The sequence below is a fragment of the Copidosoma floridanum genome, unplaced genomic scaffold (assembly GCF_036245765.1).
Source record: "Copidosoma floridanum isolate Cflo_tuat_1 unplaced genomic scaffold, Cflo_Japanese_pri ptg000012l, whole genome shotgun sequence".
Lineage (NCBI taxonomy): Eukaryota > Metazoa > Arthropoda > Insecta > Hymenoptera > Encyrtidae > Copidosoma > Copidosoma floridanum.
Window position 1 is genome coordinate 3,922,870 of NW_028321889.1, and position 18,185 is coordinate 3,941,054.

General features: G+C 36.4%; 3 protein-coding genes across 4 annotated transcripts; 1 reads left to right on the forward strand and 2 right to left on the reverse strand.

The window, feature by feature from the left end:
• Positions 1 to 458: 458 nt before the first annotated feature.
• LOC106637352 (phospholipid-transporting ATPase ABCA3) lies at positions 459 to 10,033 on the reverse strand. Its single transcript, XM_089590367.1, has 22 exons — positions 9,338 to 10,033; positions 8,649 to 8,962; positions 8,171 to 8,329; positions 7,842 to 8,082; positions 7,603 to 7,770; positions 7,331 to 7,518; positions 7,096 to 7,263; positions 6,893 to 7,001; positions 6,657 to 6,811; positions 6,426 to 6,584; positions 6,229 to 6,300; positions 5,773 to 6,149; positions 5,541 to 5,700; positions 5,235 to 5,448; positions 4,428 to 4,949; positions 4,226 to 4,351; positions 3,929 to 4,153; positions 3,250 to 3,854; positions 3,035 to 3,182; positions 2,745 to 2,955; positions 2,453 to 2,666; positions 459 to 2,368 (listed from the first exon to the last, which is right to left on the reverse strand). The coding sequence occupies exons 1-22, from the start codon at positions 9,651 to 9,653 to the stop codon at positions 2,183 to 2,185; spliced, it is 5,037 nt and encodes a 1,678-aa protein (XP_089446493.1). The 5' UTR covers positions 9,654 to 10,033; the 3' UTR covers positions 459 to 2,182.
• A 4,223-nt stretch (positions 10,034 to 14,256) lies between these two features.
• Positions 14,257 to 16,609, forward strand: Uba5 (Ubiquitin-like activating enzyme 5). The gene is made up of 6 exons (XM_089590373.1): positions 14,257 to 14,498; positions 14,852 to 14,987; positions 15,246 to 15,442; positions 15,556 to 15,742; positions 15,824 to 16,157; positions 16,239 to 16,609. Exons 1-6 carry the CDS (start codon positions 14,356 to 14,358, stop codon positions 16,412 to 16,414), a joined length of 1,173 nt encoding a protein of 390 aa, XP_089446499.1. The 5' UTR covers positions 14,257 to 14,355; the 3' UTR covers positions 16,415 to 16,609.
• Positions 16,519 to 18,185, reverse strand: Arp6 (Actin-related protein 6). 2 transcript variants are annotated; one of them, XM_014350107.2, is made up of 3 exons: positions 17,977 to 18,185; positions 16,877 to 17,870; positions 16,519 to 16,806 (listed from the first exon to the last, which is right to left on the reverse strand). In XM_014350107.2, exons 1-3 carry the CDS (start codon positions 18,023 to 18,025, stop codon positions 16,677 to 16,679), a joined length of 1,173 nt encoding a protein of 390 aa, XP_014205593.2. In that variant the 5' UTR covers positions 18,026 to 18,185; the 3' UTR covers positions 16,519 to 16,676. The 2 variants fall into 2 exon arrangements, with proteins under 2 accessions (XP_014205593.2, XP_014205591.2); XM_014350105.2 differs by having other exon boundaries at positions 16,877 to 17,854; positions 17,977 to 18,182.

An 18,185-nucleotide genomic window follows, 5' to 3' on the forward strand; every position in this document is an offset into this window, starting at 1 on the left:
TTCGATTTTTCTGCTCCCATGTACTTATAATGTTAATGTAAATATCCGAGCATTTCCATTTATCTTTTTATTTCGCATATTAAATGTACTATCGTGTAGGACACGGAGTTTTCCTTGCATGTCTATATTGTATGTTTCCATGTCACGTATATATACGTTTGTTATATAGACGATGATGGATACGAGGAGAGTGATCGAATCTTTTTGATTACTCTGGAAAACGATGTGACGTATTGTTTCAAGTGAGCATATTTTATACAGAGAGTATAATAAAACATTATATATATATGTATATTTTTTTTGTCAATAGACAATCTTGTATTTTGGTTTTCATTTGCCTACTACAAACATAGTAGATTAGTGGTACAGGTATGTACATACATATGAACAGTTGAATCGATTTTTAATATATTTTTTTATTAAAACAAGCAATTTTTTTTTTTTTTTTTTTTTTTTACAATACTGCGTATTATACAATAGATATGAGAAAAAAAATATATCTTACGGTGTTATAGTAGCCTTATTATTTTTGTATAAAAGAAAAAAAAATGAGTTAAATGTACAGAGATACTGAAGTTGAATATTAACGCAGGTTGTGTACATTACACATTGGATTTGCAATACTTGAAATTTACAAATATTAGTGACTAAACGTATACAAGTTACGATTATTCAACGTGATGATAAACGATACATTGACGCAAAACTACATTACAATAATATGTACAGAGTTGCTAGATTCATTTTATACTCAGATACTGCGGTTAATTCAGAATTTTCATTTGCATACACATAACGGAAATTATAATATACACAATGTTTTGTAAACAATACAAATACATCGCGGATAATACTTTTTTTTTCAACTACATTTTTTTACATGATATATCAATTACATATTTTGTTCGGCCAGATTCTATATAATAAGAGTACAAAGGTCATTGAGATTCGCGTGCGTAATATACGTTTCAACGTCAGCTCATCGCATTTTTTTCAGGCAACAAAGTTTCTCAACAGTACTCTTTTTTTGGAATCTACAGTGGATATCAAATACGGATGCAATCGAGACATCGAGAGTTTTCTATCTAAGAATAAAAATTTTTAGAATAACTTTTTGGCGATGTTTGTTTTCGCACAAAAACATGATAAATATACCAAACAGTAAAAATTCTAAAAACAAAAAAAAAATCCACGGCAACATTAATTTTCTACTTAATGATAAAAACAAGATCCTTCCAAAACAATCAGATCTCAGTGTTTGAAGTGAGTCATAAAATTAACTAACACACAAGTGGCTGTTGGTGATAATAATAATTACCACCCATGGCCACTTACTGATACATACTTAAATATTTTACACAATAGGTCCAATAAGATGCAGCCTTATAAGGTTACTCCAGCTTGGCTCGAGTTTAAAATTGAACTTACATCTTAAAGATTTATAAATACTGTTTCAAACGTAAGTCCTTCGTGAGTCTCAGTGTTGACGAAATATGGTGCATTAAGAAATATTTCGTGGCAGTTTATTAGTGATTATCTTACAACATATTGTTAATGATAATGGAGATTGAAATTCGGAGTGCTTGTATGCGCTTATGAAATAAATGGCTTTGACACGTGTAGTGTAAGAATCCGAAATGGAAAATAAATTTGCAGTCTTAATTACAACTCTAAAATCAACTGAGAAGGAAGGTTTGTAATAAAACTCATTCAAATAGACCAACTTTTGCAGCAAGTCTTAATACTTTGAATACATTCAAAAAAATTATCGAGCACTTGTAATAAGTATATTGTGCCGCTGTTGGTGGTTACATAAACAAATTTTTTTTTTTTTTTTTTTTTAATATTTCTGTAAAAAAAATCGTTTACAGGAACAGGACTGACAATGATACTGATGTTTCGAATGACTTTTATCACAGATCTCCCCTGAAACTTCAATTGTGTTTACTTACTACAATTTTCAACTATCGCAACACACCAAACTTCATGTCGACACACGTCGCTTGCCAAACGTGTCAACGCGTGTCACGCAAACAGCACAAAGTCATCGTCTTTGTTCACTTGCGTATTCGTTTTATCGTAATATCACACTTATTTGGGGCCTCTTTCAGCCTTATCGATTGACCTTTGGTTCCATAGTATATTGTAATTGACGGATTCCCGTTCATTATTTCGTTGGCATCTATTTGAAGGACTTGCGATTGTTTCGCTTGGCCGTACGAGCAAAGAGTAAAAACAGCTGTTCAAGAGATGAGGACAGAACAGAGAAATCGTCGATGCACTCGTACTTGTACCTAAGTTCGCTCATCACGTCGTACATCTTACGCCAGGAGACATCCGACGTTGTGACGTGGTACATCAGGAATCCCTGTGGTCAAATAAACAACGATCATTGAATTTCAACAACAGCGGTTTCAGTTGGTGGGAAAAATCTTTACTTTGTGATTCTTACCGAATTTTCGTCAACTAGTTCACAATTCAAGGATTGCTCAATGTCATGTTTAATGGATTCTACTTCATCAATGGCTTTTTCTGGGTTCAGCTTCATCTGGATATCGTACCCGGCTCCGAAACGCTGCTTCAGTTCCTGACACGGTCCTATACACACCAACTGTCCGTTGACCATAATAGCCAATCTGTTGCAAAGAGCCTCGCACTCTTCCATACTGAAAATTATTATTAAAAATTGCTATAATCAACTTTCACTGGTGCCAAGTATTTTCATGGATCATAAATCAAAGTACCTGTGTGACGTCAATATGATAGCCTGGCCGGTGGACTGACACGACTGAATCACGTTCCACAGTGATCTTCTCGCCGCAGGATCAACGCCCGTAGTTGGCTCGTCGAGCAAAACCAAGTTTGGATTACCAATCAGCGACATCGCAATGTTTAGACGCCTCTTGTTGCCTCCACTGTACGTTCCACTCGGTTGTGAAGCACATATGTTTAAATCTAAAAAAATTACTTTTGTTTTAACGACTCTTGGCAAAAATCAAATACCCATGACTCTAAGTCGCTTTTTGCCACTTACTCAATATATCGATCCATTTTTTAACTTCGTTTTCAACTTGCTCCTCTGGAATTCCCCGCAGTCGAGCAAACAGTCTCAAATGCTCGTCCGTGTTCAAGCATCTGATTATGGCATCGTTTTGAGGACAGTAGCCCATCTGCGACAGATACTAAGAGAGAAAATGCAGGCTATCATAATTCTATGTTGTCAATTCAAGCATCAAGAAAACAACTTACGTTTCTCTTGTGCTTGTTGTAATCCTCGAAGCCCAAGTACATGACGCCGTTGTCGGGAACAAGCTCGCCTGTGATCATTTTGAAGGTCGTACTCTTGCCGGCTCCGTTAACACCGAGCAACCCGAAACACTCGTGTTGCCTCACGCCAAAACTAATTTCCTCGACGGCGAGCAAGTTACCGTACCGCTTACTCAACTCGTAAACGTAAAACATGTAGGTGTTGGAGCTGTCGTTTGGCAGGATATTGGTTTCCTCGGCCACCACTGTGCCGTTCGTTGTCGGTTTGACAGACTTTACGGACGTAAGCATTCCGTTATCGTCGTCTTTGAACGTCATCTTTCTCGCCTTTATGATTTCGTAAGCGACTGTGTGCTTTTCTTTCTTCACCTGCTCATCGTGGAGATCTTCCACAAGTTGATACTTACCCTTGCGCATCTTTGCTAACAAAAACGGGATCAATTGGTACTCCAACACAGCTAGAATTCCAAAGTAGACAATAGGTGTGAAGCACATGTAAATCAAGCTTTCTTCCAGCGACATGTCTTCCTGGAACTTGTTGAAGTAGCTCAGGCTCTTTTTGCACTTTCCATTGTAACAATTGAGCCCTGTACGAAATTACGATTAAAAATTTTTTCCAACAAATTGAAGAAAAAAAGAAAAAAAAAAAAAAAATTCTCACCACAGCAAACGTCTTTGGTGAGACACGCAACGTCGTGCAGCAAATTGGGCAATCTTCGACACCGAGCGTTCTGAGTCGCAATGGAGAAGAACGAAACTTTGCTGTGGAAGAAGCTCAAGTAGGGTATGAAGAGAAACAGGCCCTTTTGTATAGCTCGCAAGATCTTGACGATCCTTCGATGTTTCAGCGTTAGCGCGATTACGTGCATTATCAGTTCCAACGAAACTGCAAATCAAATATTGGTACAAACGAGAAGAGTTTGATAGTATACTCGACTTAGCTCTTTTACAAACTTACCAAGACCAAACGGCAAAAGACTGAGCATGGTAATAACTGTACTGGTGGACTTCTTGAGGAAGCTAAATATGTAAATCATTGGCAGAGCGTTGATCGCAAATAACACTAATATTAGCGCAGTAATGCCTGGAAAAAGACGATTCGGGTGTAAAATATAAAATTGTATGAACTCGTTAGTATTGAGTAAAAATAGAAAACGTACCGATCTCAGTCAACTCATAGAGCCTCAGGTCTATCACCTTATCCATACAAATAAAGCCGATGACGATGAAGAATATAACTATGAGAAAGACCGCAAGATCAAATATAAACATCGTTCCCCAGTAGGTGAAACATGACACTCCGGTCATTCTCTGGAGCTGTTTAATGTTCGTCAGAGCCTCGCGCAGCGGGTGAATGACAAACAACGCGATCGCAGGGAAAAAGAAAAACACAAACAGCAGCACAGTAGCGTAAACGTCGACGTTGTCATCGGGTATGAGCGTCGACTGGAGGGAATTGGGCAGTTGCTGGCCGGATATGCTGATCGAGTGCTCGTCACCTGCCAGGCTCTTTATCAAGGCGTTGGACAGAAGATTGATGGAGATGGGGATACTGAACATCGCGTAGCCCGAATAAAAAGCATTCGCGGCTGACGTGTCATTGCCCGTGCTGTTGAACTCTGCTGCGGCGATTAGGTGGTTGCGGTAGGTCGCTATGTCGCGTCGGCCCAAGTCTAACATTGCTGTAATACAGATTTTTCTTTTCACAAAGGGAACTTATTTTTTTGTAAACCGCGACAATTTCAATAAGAATATTTATATTTGGTGGTAGCGCGATTGAAATGAGGATATTACATAGCCGTCAATATTTGCGGTTTGAAGTGGTAACGAAGTGAGAAGTAACTTGATATGCAAGTAACTTGAGAAACGAAAGAAATTTCTCTCGGTACGAAATTCGATATATTGCTATTGTAAAAAAAAAAAAAAAAAAAAAAAAAAAATAGAGATATTCTTGTTGACGCATTTACCTTCAGTGAGGGACGAAAAACCCGTTTCCGTCGCTTTTCCGTCAAACTCTTCTGTAACCAACTTGTACTTTTGCCCAATGGATCTATCGTCACTTGTGAAGTAAGTCTCGGGCTCGTTGTACATGTCGAGTCTCATTGGTATTAAATTCTTAACGTCACCCGAGATATTATAATCCATCGTCATCAGTATTATACATATGATTGGCAACAGAATCTGTAAAAAAATTAATAAAATATGAAGTAGCTGTAAGTGAGAAAACTGTTATTTACCGGTTCTTTTTTTTTTTTTTTTTTTTTTTTACTCACAATGAGGCTTATAGTTATGATATTTTTACAGGTGTACGCATATTTCTTTTTTAATAAAGCTAAAGCCCTTTGTACAAAATAGGCGTGGCCTTGTAATTTTAAGCCCCCATCCAGAAATGTGTGACACGAATCCGTATTATCCTCGTTATCTCGAGTAACCCTGAAAATTATTCAACAATTCAACAATGATTATTTCAACTGAAAACAAAAAAAAAGAGATTTTCATACACACTTTAAAAATACTTGTTCTAAAGTTATCAAAGAAACGCTCATTCCCGTAATGCCAAAGTCCTTTTTCTTTGACTCCATTTTATCCAAGGAGTCCGGCAATTCAGGTGTGTACGGAATACTCAAAACTACTTTGCCTCCATCAACGTTGAGTATCTGTCCATTGGTGGAAAACTCATTTTTTACTCTGTTTGGATCGCACCAAGATTCGGTAGATAGAGTCACTTCTATGTTTCCTTGGCCTAATAATTTTTTGAGGAACATGGAGGTTCCGTAACTCCTCAGCTGGCCCATATGTACAATTGCAATTCTGTCGCCCAAGATATCGGCTTCTTCCATATCGTGAGTACTAATCAAAATGGTCTTTTGCCCTCTCATTTTCTGATTGATAAAACGAATGGCATGATTTAGTTTCGTCGGTCTTTGATTATTTATATCAATAATTTAAGAAAGAACTCACGAGTATGATATCCCACGTATCTCGTCTAGACTCGGGGTCCATACCCGATGTCGGCTCATCCAAAATTAGAGTCTTTGGATGAATAAATACAAGATACAATGATGGTTAAAATTAATGATTGGGTAAGCAGTAAATTAGATCATGCAACACACAGATAATTTTAAAATACCAAGTGTAGAAAGAAATTTTAATCTTACACTCGAGTCGCTAATAACAGCCATTCCCAGACAGACTCGTCTTTTTTGTCCGCCAGACAATTGATGAGGCAATGCATTGCGCTTATCGAATAATTTTAATTTATGAAGCAGAGCATTCACGTCTTTTTTGATCACTGATTTCTTGTGTTTGCCTTTTAACTGAATGAGTAAAATGACAAGTTAAGTATTTAGTTAAAAAAAAAAAAAAAAAAAAAAAAAAAAAACGCTTACCATGCCGAAAAATTCAATTTGTTCAGAAACAGAAAGACTTGGAAATAGCATGTTTTCTTGAGGACATAGTCCAATATCGTTCATTATTGCACTGGCCTCGTATTTTACATTCCTTCCGTTAATTAAAACTTTTCCAGCGGTAGGACTTATCATACCTTAAAATAAGGTCCAATTATCATTGATATATTAAAAATTAATTTCAAATACATCCAGATATCATTAGGAACATAACTTACCTGTTAAAATGGACATCATAGTAGTTTTACCAGCTCCGTTATGACCTAGTAAAGCAGTAATTTGACCTTTGTAAAAATCCACCGAAATACCTCTCAAAGCTTGTACTTTCTGTAATTCATATTTTTTTGGTTAAATTTTTTATGTATATTTATTTTTTTTATTCTAATGTTTACCCAAAATAAAGTAAAAAAAGTAAATTTACCGATTTGCTAAACAGATGGGTACAGTATTCTTTCTTCAAGCATCTAATTTGAATACCAGGAGTAAAAGCATTTTTGGGAACGGATTCAAATGGTTTTCCATCAACGTCATCGAATTCATAATCTTCCATTTCGTCATCCAAGTCTACTTTATTGTTTCCTTTTCCAAACTAAAATTCACAAATTCGTAGTAAATATCACACAAGCCTCAGTGTGGGAAAAAGAAAGTAGACTTACATTTAAAAAGTAAAGGGGATGCTTCTTAACTCCATATTTTCCGGGTCTCACTGCGTGTATGTAAATGGCCATTACAAAATGAAAAATGGTCCCAATAATCGAGAAAATCATAATCATTCCTAAACTTCCCGCGCATTTGTAGACTGGATCTCCGACCGAAAATAAATTTTTCCATTGCACTCCCTTTACTGTTATAGAAAATTATAATCAATGTATCAGCAATGTTATCGTTTATAACATGATAAGATTGCTTATTTTATCGATAAACTTACACATGCTCTCGTAATTATTTACTTCTTGGAATGCTCTAAACAACAATACGTTAGGAAAAAAAATTCCTAGATAAGGTACTACTGAGTAAAAATCTCCTTTAATACTGTATTTTTGTATCATACTTGAACCACCATAAAGAGCCAGGATTCCGCATACCATGAACAAAGCTATAAATATTTATTTTAATTATCAGATTCGATTAAACATATATACGAGATACATAAAATTATATGCTTACACTTGGAAAAGTACGCAGATATGTGCATGCCAAAGGTGATGAGATGACCAACGTGTAGAATAAGTACCAGCCAGAAAATAAAACTGTTTCCATAATACAGATACGGATGAACGTTGTCGGTGAAGGCGAAATTGAACGATACGATTAACGCGGTAACGTACGACAAACTAAATATCAGACCACTAACGAGCCAGCTCAGCAGGCTTAAATACGTCGGTACTCCGTTCATTGCCATAAGAACCTGCGATATAAATTACAGGGTGAAAATTTCGTTGTTTGTCCAAGAAGCGATGCTTTGACATTTTTCATCAGTGCGGATCCAAACTTACGTTTATGCCGATGAACTTTTCATCTGCCGCAAAAGTCGCCTCAATGCACAGTGGAATCAAAAAGGCAATGACAGCAAAGCTGCAATACATGATTCTCGTGATCAGATCGTTGTCATCTAGTTTAACATGCGGTGGGTAAGGCATTTGCTGAATGGACACCTGAAAAGAAAATAAATTTGGCTAATGGGCGTAAAATTAATCGATGCAAAAACGTGTAGCACTAGTTAGTGACATGTTTCTTATTATTACAACTATGCAAGTGAGATTATTGCCTCATTTGATATACTAGATGCAATCGATGAAAATTCAAGGTCACTAATTGACATTTCATTGAATGCTAATCACTCTTAATTTAAATCTTTGTGTTTGGAATGTGTGATCAATATGCTTTCAAACAATGGATTCACTGTGAACCAAAAGTTATTTCTCGGGGTGAGATCGATCGCACGTAATAACGTAATAAAAAGCAAATATAAACCTGCGACTTGAAAGCTGCATTCGAAGACTTCATTTTTATAAATGATTCGTCCAGACACAGTTGCAATTGGACAAACGGTATGACATCCATAAAAGCCTGATCTATAGTAATTTTCGAGGGATCTTGCATTTCCATTTTGTACAAAATTTTGGGTATCACGTATGGGGTACGTATAGTATATCCCAAGTGTTTCGTGGAAATGTTTACGTGATCTTGGTCAAATATTACGGCCATAATGTCGGTAGTCGGTGATCTTGTTTGATACAACGCGTACATTTTCAGCATTTCTTCCTCCGTGTTGAAACCAGTCAGTTCTAAAACAAAGTGGTCTTTTTTTGAAATGCAAAAATTAACTCAATCGATTGTTTTACAGCTATTGTTGTCGAGCAACGATTCTTTCAACAACATATAACTTTTCTTTACATTCGTAAAAATTTAATCAGAATATAAGTTTTTTTTTAATGTTATGAAAATGTAACAGGAACACATTACGAGTAAAATCACAATAAACGCGGGTGGTGTGAATAAAATTCAATGAAATACATTTTATTCATCCATTAAGATGAGAAAAATTAAGAGTAATTTTATACATGTCATTCATGCGTCGTCAAGAGATAAAAACTCACAAGAGTGGCATTTACAGGCACATAAAGAAAGAACACGAGTAAGGCATTCGAGCACAAACTTACTGTCATCGGGAAACTTGAGACAATTCCTCGTCTTCTCCATGAGCGTCCTCGTGAACCTGTTCTCAGGCACAAAGTAAATAAACGTCATGTAATTGACAGTCCCGAGTAATTCGGTTTTCGTTTTGATCTCGTGGTAGGTATTGCTGTCAAACTTCTCAGGCTGTGCGGCTGAAAAATCTCTGCAAGCCTGTATCAGCAAAAACAAGAGAAGCGGCATCATAATCTCGACAAAAAGACCCATCTTCCAGTGTCTTTTTCTGGTGAGGTAGTTCTTGTAGAGCAACAGCCTGAATATCCTCAGCTTTTCGCTCAACATTTTGTCCTTTGTACACTCTCTATGTATCTATCCACAATTTACTTATTTATCACACCGAAACGCCACGGGCTTTATACAACACCCTCCCCGACACTGCTTGAACTTGTACTTGAGTCGTCGTCGTATAGTCTAATGTTAGCATGAATTATTAAAACACTCGAGGTGTCCTCTACAAGCAATTGCCATTGAGACAGCCGTGCGATGCATCATTTAAAAAAGCGCGATCGATACGCGCCACTGTTTAATAATACGCGCTTGTCTTATCACTTGTAGTAAATTTTACGCTCTGTAGCGCGTGAAATGTCAATGAAACAAACTGTAAACACAACACAGTGTAGCAGACGACCTATTTTTGGGGGCGCGCGTGAATATGATATATATATATATATATATATGTACAATACAGTGCTGCGATTTCGTAGTTCCCAGAATCCCAGGTGCCATGCAGTCTATCTTGTTAGCGTGACAATTATATTATTATTACTTTTAACGCACTCTTGTACTTGTGAGGCTCTATTTTTCCCTTGGACGCGTACTTTTGTCATTCGTACGAGTGGTTAATCAACAATCACGGATTGCCAGATAAAAAGGAAAAGGACAATGAAAATATAAAAACTGCGTACAACAGAGAGAAATACGGTCGACCCGCACTTTTTGAATCCACTCAATTTCCATGTGTACAATAAATTAATATTTTAATCAAAGGGGGCTGCACAAAAACACACACACCCTCCAGCGTGATTATTCGCAGGTAAGTAGGTATAATGGTGTTCTCTCGCGGGTCGGAGCGAATTTTCGAGGCAACCAGTCGCGCTGCTACCGCGCTACTGACCTGACCATGCACCGGCCTCTCTGATTCGCAACCAAGTGATGTATATAAATGGAAAAAAAAAAAAAAAAAAAAAACGCGACAGGGAGGAAAAAGAGAGCATATATAAGTAGGTGCTCCTTCCCCGTTGGAGGGGAATAAAACGCGCGATCGGATGTTCGCGCTACGTCACGTCGTGCCAACCAATGGTGAAACTCCTTTACCCTGCCATGGTACCGTTACGGAATACGGAATGCGTATTCGTAGAACACACATGTATCGTTAACTCGATGTACTTATAATATATCCTTTCTCCCCCGCTCACTCTCTATCTCGTCGGGTGAGCTTTGGAGGTGTGGCACCAGACGAGAGCTGTTGCCGATCATGATGCATAATACCGATCTTTTATACATATATATATATATTACGTGTATAGCTGCAGACGGACAGACCAGACTAACTGATAGACAGGCCACATAGGTACAGATGGATTAATGTTCACATTGAAGGAAATAATACTCAAGAGGATGAACATTGTTCCATTAAACCTGTTAAAATTAATAGTTGTGCCAATTTTTTGTTTTTCTTTTTTTTTTTTTTTTCAATATCATCGTCTCCTCGACACTTTTGAAATATGTTAAACGAGGTAAATATTATTTACGGGCCCGTTACATTTATTAAAAATATACGTGCGCGGATAAAACGATAAATTAAACAAAGGCGGACAGGGAAAGTTCGATGAGTGGACGATCAATCGGCCGACGTGAAGAATACACGTATGCTTCGCTCGTACTTTTTTTTTCCAGCGATCGTTTGAATGTATTTCAAGTTAAAGGAACAATTTGCTGATCACTACAGAGAGAGAGAGAGAGAGAGAGAGCGCGCGCTTTTCGATTTCAAAACAACAATGCCACGTGCAGTTCAGGAATTTTTTACGTGTTTTTTTTTTTTCACGACAAATTGCTCATACAATTTATCAGGTTCATTGGACGTGAAAAAATGTTTTTTCAACTTTTTTTAGAAATCGGCGTGTAAGTACGTGGAAAAACGCTCATTTTGTTTATTGGCCATTACAATAGAGTGTAGTGACGAACGAGAAAAAATTTATTTCCAAGTATCGATGTCGTTTGAAAAAAAATTCTGCGAGGAATCCGGTTGGTCGTGCATCGGGTGTGGTGAGTTTTTTTGCCCCTTACCCGAAAAAATCATTTCCAAGTATTCAACTCCAGACGAGACAAGACGCTTCGTGCGGAGATCCATACAAAGCCCATCACGAGGAATGCTTGATTTTTTTTTTTTTTTTTTTTGTTCAGCTATACAACTTCACTACTTATACGCGTATACGATCAATCACACAAAAAATCGTTTGTTGTACGAGATTTTTAGTTAAAATCAAGTTTTTTTTTGTACTCGTCCTCGAAACTGTTGTAATTGTTGTGTGCGATGAGTGAGAAAAATCGTGGAAATAGTTTTTAAAATTTCACTTTTTTCCAACAGCGATTGACATAAAATAAAGTGCAGCGATCAAATGCAGTCAAAATATAATGTCTAAATTCCTGACGGAACCTTACCTTTTTAATTTACGGATTGTAAATTTTTATTTTTACTCTATACTCGCAAGTCACACTACAAAAATGGCAATTGGCATTTTTTCAGGTCATGGTTAAATTATTACAAAAAGATGAATAATGTCACTTCTCCCTTTGTTCTACAAATTATTCACAGGCCAAGTAAAATTTGATTTTCCCCGTTTGTAATTTCTAGCCAGACCTACTAAAAATAATTAATGTGCGAAAAATAGTGAATTGTAAAAATCTTGGAGAAATGTGTGTTTTTTACGGTGGTCCAAAAAAAGCGCATACACTAAACAAAGAAAAAAAAAAAAGCTCATGGACATTTTTTTTGTACAGATTTTTCGTGGAAGCGGTCGTAGATGTATAGTACAAGATGGACGTATAAATCACACACAACGTTGCCGGGACGGTCTGAACTGGACGGAGCAAAGAGCTCAGGCTCGGGATTTACTGCTAATAATAAATATCGTACGACGCGCGCCGGATCACATTTAGCATATACATATACGACGGTTAGGGGCTCGACTCTTTAATTTCTTTCGACTTCGTTTTTCATTCTCACGTTTGCGACTTGGCGATTTTTTTTTTTTTCCCCTCTTCAACTGACGCGTAAGGTATTTGCGCTGAGCTCGAAAGCGTTTTGTTAACGCTTTTTTTTTCCATCTTGAATCACCGTCGATCGCAAAAATATTACGTATACTGGTGATTAGTCAAAATTTACACTTTAATATTGCATACAATGATCAGGAGCTGAACCAACTTTCTCTTGTAAAAGATTCATTTCGTCTGTAAAAAAAAAAAGAAATTGATAAAACTACACCGTACAATATAAATGCTCACATAATTTCGCAACGTTTTCTCAAGAGCGACGTGACAAACTAACAACGTTTCTTGCTGCCTTCAATCACAACGATTATTACTTGCAGAAAGGCTTATTTTACAATAAAAAAATAAAAAATAAAAAATAATGATCAATTGTAAAAAAGTAAGAAAAGCAGCGTAAGTATTTGAAGCTTATTATAAAACTGAAACCTCTATACAAAACATCAAAGACCGTCCTCTTATAAATCGATTAAGTCTCGGAAATCTAGACGCAAATTGGTACGTACATCGTCCATAAAACTTTTAATCGCCGCGATCAATCGTGCAATCATTAATTCACTACACAACATCAGGGACCAAGTACATGCATGTACCAATACAACGCATCCCGCACCCATTATTCAGATTACCATATTTTTATACTGTACATGTACATAAGTGGAAATAATTATATCGGTATTACCTCGAAAAAAAAAAAAAAAAAAAGTCTTTAAATTAGTTATAGTAATTTAAAAAAATAGCGTACGTACAGATCTAGAATAAACGCGCAAAAAATCGGCTCCCGGGGGCACGGCACGCAAATATAACTTATGAGCACATTACACATGTATACGAGAGACGCTTCTAATAAAAATAGCCTACACTCTGCGCATTAAAGTATGCACCGCACATAACATATCCATGCATACATAGTAGGGACCATTCCATGATAAAAAATTTATACATATATATGCACACCTACGTCGGAATTTGCTTCACGACTCACGAAGATTGATTATCCCCGTTCTATTGTTAATTAATATATATGTCTATATATGGTGTGATCAGACTTTGGCTTGATATACTTTTTCAATTTTTCTTTTTTAAATGTTATATTTTATTTCAAGCGTAACGTATATTATTTAGGCTAATAACAATTGTTTTTTTTTTTAATAATACTATCAACACATTACATGAAAAAAAAATTTTTTTCAGTAAAAGTAATGTATTTCAATTTGAAAGAGAAAAAAAAAACAATTTAGAAAACAAATAGTCAAAATATTTAAAAAAGTATCCAAACGTTAAGTACCCAAAACTTCGCAATAAACTTTAATAACTATAGTTTATTGCACTTATCTGGGATGAGAAAATTCTTTTCGGTATTGTATTGCAACCAGTAATGAATAAAAAATTTTCTTTGCAAAAAAGCTCTGGAATGAAAATTTATAGTTTATTTTTAATGTTTAAAAATTTATAAAACAACTGTCTATCTCACGTAAAAAAAAAACAGGATTTCGACGTATTATACCCGTAGCAAAGGTCTTATACGCGTGTGTTTACATACTCAGCTCACACGTCATCTGTGCTGGCACATGCTTCTGCTTACATGTATATATACTTTAGTTTTGCTGCGCTCAAGAGAAAGAGAGTGTTTCGCTGTAAAATTGACATATGGAAGGATGGTTTTTTATTGAAAAGAATTTATTGGTTCACTGATTGGTACTTGATCGTCAATAACATGGCTACGGTGGAAGCGTTGCAAAAGAGGATCAAGGAGCTGGAGCAGCAGCTCGAGGAGCCCAAAGCCGGAGAGGCTGGGGCACAAGGACGCGCGAGGATCCAACAGATGTCCAGCGAAGTCGTGGACACAAATCCTTACAGGTGTTTACTCGTGGCTTGTTTTTTTTCTTTTCTTCAACCGATCTTTTGATTTTGCAGTGCTGGCATAAATAAGTACTCGAATGCTTGGACGTTTTAGCCAATTCGCGTTGACATGGTTTGTTTTATATGCTGACTGAACACTTTGTAGAAGGAGTAATCGCTTTGGTGCTTACTTGGCAGGAAGAAAATATATACAAATTTTGTCAAGCTTTTTTTTGTTAATAACAATATATTTTTGTTCCACGCTTAATCGTTATATTATTACCGGTCTCCGTTTGTTTACTTAATTCAATGTCAAGTTGTATTTCACATTTGACTGTTAAGCCTGTTTTTTTTTTTTTTTTTTTTTTCAGTCGACTCCTAGCCCTCCAGCGAATGGGAATAGTAAAAAACTATGAAAAGATTCGTTACATGACTGTGGCCGTCGTTGGAGTTGGAGGAGTAGGAAGTGTCACTGCTGAAATGTTAACTAGATGCGGCATTGGAAAGGTAAGCGTGATATTGTTTCTTAAAATAATATAGTTTTTCGATATTCGACCCTGAGAAAAAAAAAAAACTCCCGATAGACTTTTGATGAATAGTTAGCAAAACATCGACACAAAGTTTTCAAATAATACTCGGCACATAAGAGCAAAAGCACTCATGTTGAGCGCAATCGTCACGCCATGTGATTCGTTTGAGTCAATGGCTTTAATAGAACAGTTTGCAAAACATCGTGCAGCTTTTTTTTTTCTTCTTTGTTTTCAGTTGGTGCTATTTGATTACGATAAAGTCGAATTGGCCAATATGAACAGGCTGTTCTTCCAGCCCCACCAAGTAGGACAGACTAAGGTCGAAGCTGCGGCTAGAACGCTGAGATTTATTAACCCAGATGTCGAAATAGAGACGCACAACTACAATATTACGACGGTTGATCACTTTGATGAGTTCATAAATACAATTAAGTATGTATACTTTGCTTTTTTTCTGCCAAGAGTATATAAAATTGCACTCTTTTTTCGTACAGTTTAATCAATAAGTTACTAATGTAACATTTGTTGATTCAAAATAATTTTAGAACTTCGAGTATTAACGAGGGACCAGTTGATTTAGTGTTGAGTTGTGTCGACAACTTTGAAGCTAGAATGGCAATAAACACAGCTTGCAATGAATTAAATCAGAAGTGGTTTGAGAGTGGAGTATCGGAAAATGCGGTTTCCGGACACATTCAGTTCATTGTTCCTGGAGAAACCGCATGCTTCGCAGTGCGTAAGATATATATATATATATGAATTACCCTATAAAAATAAATTTTCAAAAATTTCAAAAATCGTTTCAACTTTTAGTGTGCGCCTCCTCTAGTGGTTGCATCAAACATTGATGAAAAAACTTTGAAACGTGACGGCGTCTGCGCAGCATCTTTACCTACGACAATGGGCATCGTTGCTGGATTTTTAGTGCAAAATACTTTAAAGTATTTACTAGAGTTTGGTACTGTTACTCATTACTTGGGCTACAATGCTATGCAAGATTTCTTTCCGACAATGAGTCTCAAGCCCAATTCTAATTGTGATGATAAATTTTGTAAAGAAAGACAAAAAGAGTTTGCCGCCAAGCCTAAGGTTGAATATTGCGAAGAGTGTGTGGAAGAAAAGCCCATACATGAAGATAACGAATGGGGTAAGTTGCTTAATACAGTTGTGAAAATATTTAAATATCTCGTAATATGTTGAAATTACAAATTTTCTAAACCTATCATAGGAATTTCTCTAGTGGACGAAAGAGTGCCAGAAGAGACGGAGAACAAAACCGTTGCACCAGGAATATCGCAGGCTTACGACCTGCCCGCTCCAGAGGTTGATTTCGAATCTGAAGTTGCTGTGGATGCCGGTGATGAAAGTTTAGAGGAACTAATGTCAAAAATGAAATCCATATAACTGTATTTTCCAATTTTTGGAAGAATTTTTTAATCAACAGCATTTATACAAAAATGAAGATATATATATATATGTTGTTTAATTTTTCACAATAGAATAAAAAATTTTATTTTATTTGTAAGACTATCAGAATGTATTTACAAGTCTATTTTTAATTATTTATGTACAAAAATACAAAAGATTTCAAAGTCAAAAGATTAATCAATACTGCCTTTGGAAATCTACTTTGATTTAAAAAGTTTAAAAAATAAGAAATACCGTTTCATATGTCAAACTTATCGTAACATACAGCTTGGCCTTCTTCCTCGTATTCTTCTCTCTTTACAACTAAATTTGAATACCCTGCATCGTTGGATAGAAGCTTACCACCTTCCCATGCAGTAGTTATGGGACTATCAGAAAAAAATTTTTTATTAAAAGTCAAATAACAAAATGAGTGGTGTAAAAGTTTTTAATACTTACTCCTTTGGCAAGTAAACGTTAACTGTGTAATCATCGGGAGCAAGGCTTCGAATTTCCTTTAATACCCTTTCTTGGAAGTTTGGAAACTTACAACTTCCACCAGTAAGAACGATGTTTGCCAGCAAATGAGGCCAAGTCTCTTCATCGCAAGCTTTCAAGCAGTCCATTATAGCTTCTGGAATTCCCATTTGTTTGATACCTACATCGGAAGGATGAAAAAGAATTTCCGGGATTGTAAATCTCTCATTATTCATCCTCAAAATCTGCTGCTGATCGTCGGTAGTGTTTGGTTCTGTAAGGTACCCTCTATTTCTCGTGGTAAAGTCAGGCAGGACATAATCCTTAACAATACTGTTCTCTTCCAGATTCAGACTCTTCGCGATTTCAATATCGTCATAAAAGTTCTTGGACACAAAGCACGAGTCTTCTTTCACTTGATTAACAACGTAAGTCTCGTCCATAACATGCAACTGTCTGTAAGACAATATTTCTTTCAGATGATTAGTCAACAGTTTACCACCAACGTCTATTCTTCTTATACCAGCTTTGATCTTCATATCATTGACGTATGGTACAATGTGACAAAAACTGTATCCTACATCCACTACTATGCAACATTTGGAGGTAGGATGCTTCTGTCTGTAATTATAGCATGACAGGGTCGATGGATTGACCTTAAGCAAGCTAGCAACTTCGTACTCTTCGAATAAAATTTCATTCATAGCTTCCTGAATGGACGAAAAGTTAAAGAGCGGCTCTGTAATGATCAGCGAGGAGGTGTTGAGATTCACGCTGCAACAGTCCTTTGAAAAAATGTAATCCCATACGGTCTTCTGGACGTCCCCGTTGACGAGGTAGCCTTTCTGAAACGGTAGCATGAAATACAAACCAGACACATCCCTGCACTCTTCAATTTGATTGCCAATAAACGCCCGTCTCCTCTCGCTCTTTGCCTTCATTATACAATTCGGGATTACACTAGAAAAATACGTCACTTAAATGAAGAATTAAATAAGTACTTGACTTTTTTTTTACAATTAATTGTACTTTTTGCAGGTAAGCACATAACCTCGTCTCGTGTTTGTTTACTTTTTACTTACCGTGGCGAATCGCTGCTAGATACGCCGACTTTAGCAGTGTAGCCTCCATTATCTAAAATACATACTGGCGTGCCTATTCTCATTGTGAAAATTTATAACTAACACAAATTGTAAGTATTTATAAAAGTTCACAGGCACCTGTTTTCTGATATTGTTATGAAAATATTCTATTACTCCGGGTACGTTTCGACTTTAAACTTTAAACGTCA

Bases quoted from the DNA above. Each gene is read 5' to 3' on its own strand.
- Arp6 (XM_014350105.2), bottom strand. From the start codon at position 18,059: ATGAGAATAGGCACGCCAGTATGTATTTTAGATAATGGAGGCTACACT. The intron at 17,855-17,976 runs GTAAGTAAAAAG...GTATTTTTCTAG, and splicing joins TCTAGCAGCGATTCGCCACG to TGTAATCCCGAATTGTATAA. The intron at 16,807-16,876 runs GTAAGTATTAAA...TTTTTCTGATAG, and splicing joins AACGTTTACTTGCCAAAGGA to TCCCATAACTACTGCATGGG.
- Uba5 (XM_089590373.1), top strand. From the start codon at position 14,356: ATGGCTACGGTGGAAGCGTTGCAAAAGAGGATCAAGGAGCTGGAGCAG. The intron at 14,988-15,245 runs GTAAGCGTGATA...CTTTGTTTTCAG, and splicing joins CTAGATGCGGCATTGGAAAG to TTGGTGCTATTTGATTACGA. The intron at 15,743-15,823 runs GTGCGTAAGATA...TTCAACTTTTAG, and splicing joins GAGAAACCGCATGCTTCGCA to TGTGCGCCTCCTCTAGTGGT.
- LOC106637352 (XM_089590367.1), bottom strand. From the start codon at position 9,653: ATGTTGAGCGAAAAGCTGAGGATATTCAGGCTGTTGCTCTACAAGAAC. The intron at 8,083-8,170 runs GTAAGTTTGGAT...TTTATATCGCAG, and splicing joins AAAAGTTCATCGGCATAAAC to GTTCTTATGGCAATGAACGG. The intron at 7,002-7,095 runs GTAAATTTACTT...TATGAATTACAG, and splicing joins CCCATCTGTTTAGCAAATCG to AAAGTACAAGCTTTGAGAGG.